The 1,377-nt window shown below is 49.8% G+C and overlaps 1 protein-coding gene across 1 annotated transcript in view; it reads left to right on the top strand.

Moving 5' to 3' along the window:
- The window catches only part of LOC111589136 (uncharacterized), a gene marked incomplete at its 3' end in the record, with an annotated part of 10,920 nt that extends 9,752 nt beyond the window's left edge, over nt 1-1,168 (top strand). Inside the window, 1 exon segment of the mRNA XM_055008751.1 lies at nt 1-1,168. This exon segment is cut by the window's left edge and continues 695 nt beyond it. Coding sequence (XP_054864726.1) covers nt 1-1,168 — 1,168 coding nt within the window.
- Between the last annotated feature and the right edge of the window lie 209 nt (nt 1,169-1,377).

The raw sequence follows: 1,377 nt of genomic DNA on the forward strand, positions 1-1,377 counted from the left end.
TTGCATTCCCACTGGAGATGCAATACAGACAGTAAAGAGAAAACTGCTGCTTGACAACTCTCTGTCTGAGAGGACCAACCTCTCCCCCGAACAGGTGTGTGACCTCCTTAACCTTTGCCTCAGCACCACTTATTTCCAGTACAACAATGGTTTCTACAGGCAAAAACACGGCTGTGCCATGGGATCCCCTGTATCCCCCATTGTAGCTAACCTGTACATGGAAGAAATGGAGATTGTGGCACTGAGAACATTCAGTGGCCACTCCCCGAGGCACTGGTTCAGATATGTGGATGACACATGGGTCACCATCAGGAAGGGTGAGGTCGAACCTTTCACAGAACACCTCAACTCGGTGGATAAAAACATCAAGTTCACAAGAGAGGATGTCCAAGACAACTGTCTGGCGTTTCTAGATTGCGTGGTACGCATTGAAACCAATGGGGAACTCAACATTGAGGTCTACAGAAAACCCACTCACACAGACCAGTACCTCCTGTTTGATTCACACCACCCACTAGAACACAAGTTGGGGGTGATCCGTACCCTAAAGCACAGAGCACAGAACATCCCATCAGAAGCGGATGGAAAAAGAAGGGAACACAAACATATTCACTCTGCTCTTCAAACTTGTGGCTATCCAAACTGGGCTTTTATCAAAACAGCAAAAAAGCGCAGGGAGGATAAGAAAGACGAGGACCACAAAAAGAGAAACAACATTGTCATCCCCTATGTGGCAGGAATTTCAGAGAAACTCAGGAGGATCTTTAACACCCACCAGATCCCAGTACACTTCAAGCCCAGCAACACTCTGAGGCAAAAGCTGGTCCATCCCAAGGACAAAATTCCAAGGGAGAAACAGAGCAATGTGGTGTACGCAGTGCAGTGCAATGAGGAATGCTCTGACCTGTACATTGGAGAGACTAAGCAGCCATTACACAAGCGCATGGCACAACACAGGAGGGCCACGACCACAGGCCAGGACTCAGCAGTCCACCTCCACCTCAAGGAGAAGGGGCACTCCTTTGATGACCACAAGGTGCGCATTCTAGCCAGAGAGGACAGATGGTTTGAGAGAGGGGTAAAAGAAGCCATTCATGTCAAACTAGAACGGCCATCTTTGAACAGAGGAGGGGGCCTCAGACACCACTTGTCTCCCACTTACAACGCCGTTCTTAGAGCCCTCCCAAGGAGGTGCAGCCATCTGTCCCACTTGCAGTCAGGTGACCCCCAACCACCCTCCTAGAGGGCTGGGAGGGGTAACGACCGCCCATCAAAGGCTAACGACTCACATTAACACCTAACGAGTCTGTTGGTTTCGGGTCTTTGTCCACTTGTTTTTGCCACCACCCTCCTGGTGGATAAATATCTGGTACTCCC

Source organism: Amphiprion ocellaris, unplaced genomic scaffold, assembly GCF_022539595.1.
Source record: "Amphiprion ocellaris isolate individual 3 ecotype Okinawa unplaced genomic scaffold, ASM2253959v1 Aocel_unscaffolded142, whole genome shotgun sequence".
In the NCBI taxonomy this organism is placed as follows: Eukaryota; Metazoa; Chordata; class Actinopteri; family Pomacentridae; genus Amphiprion; species Amphiprion ocellaris.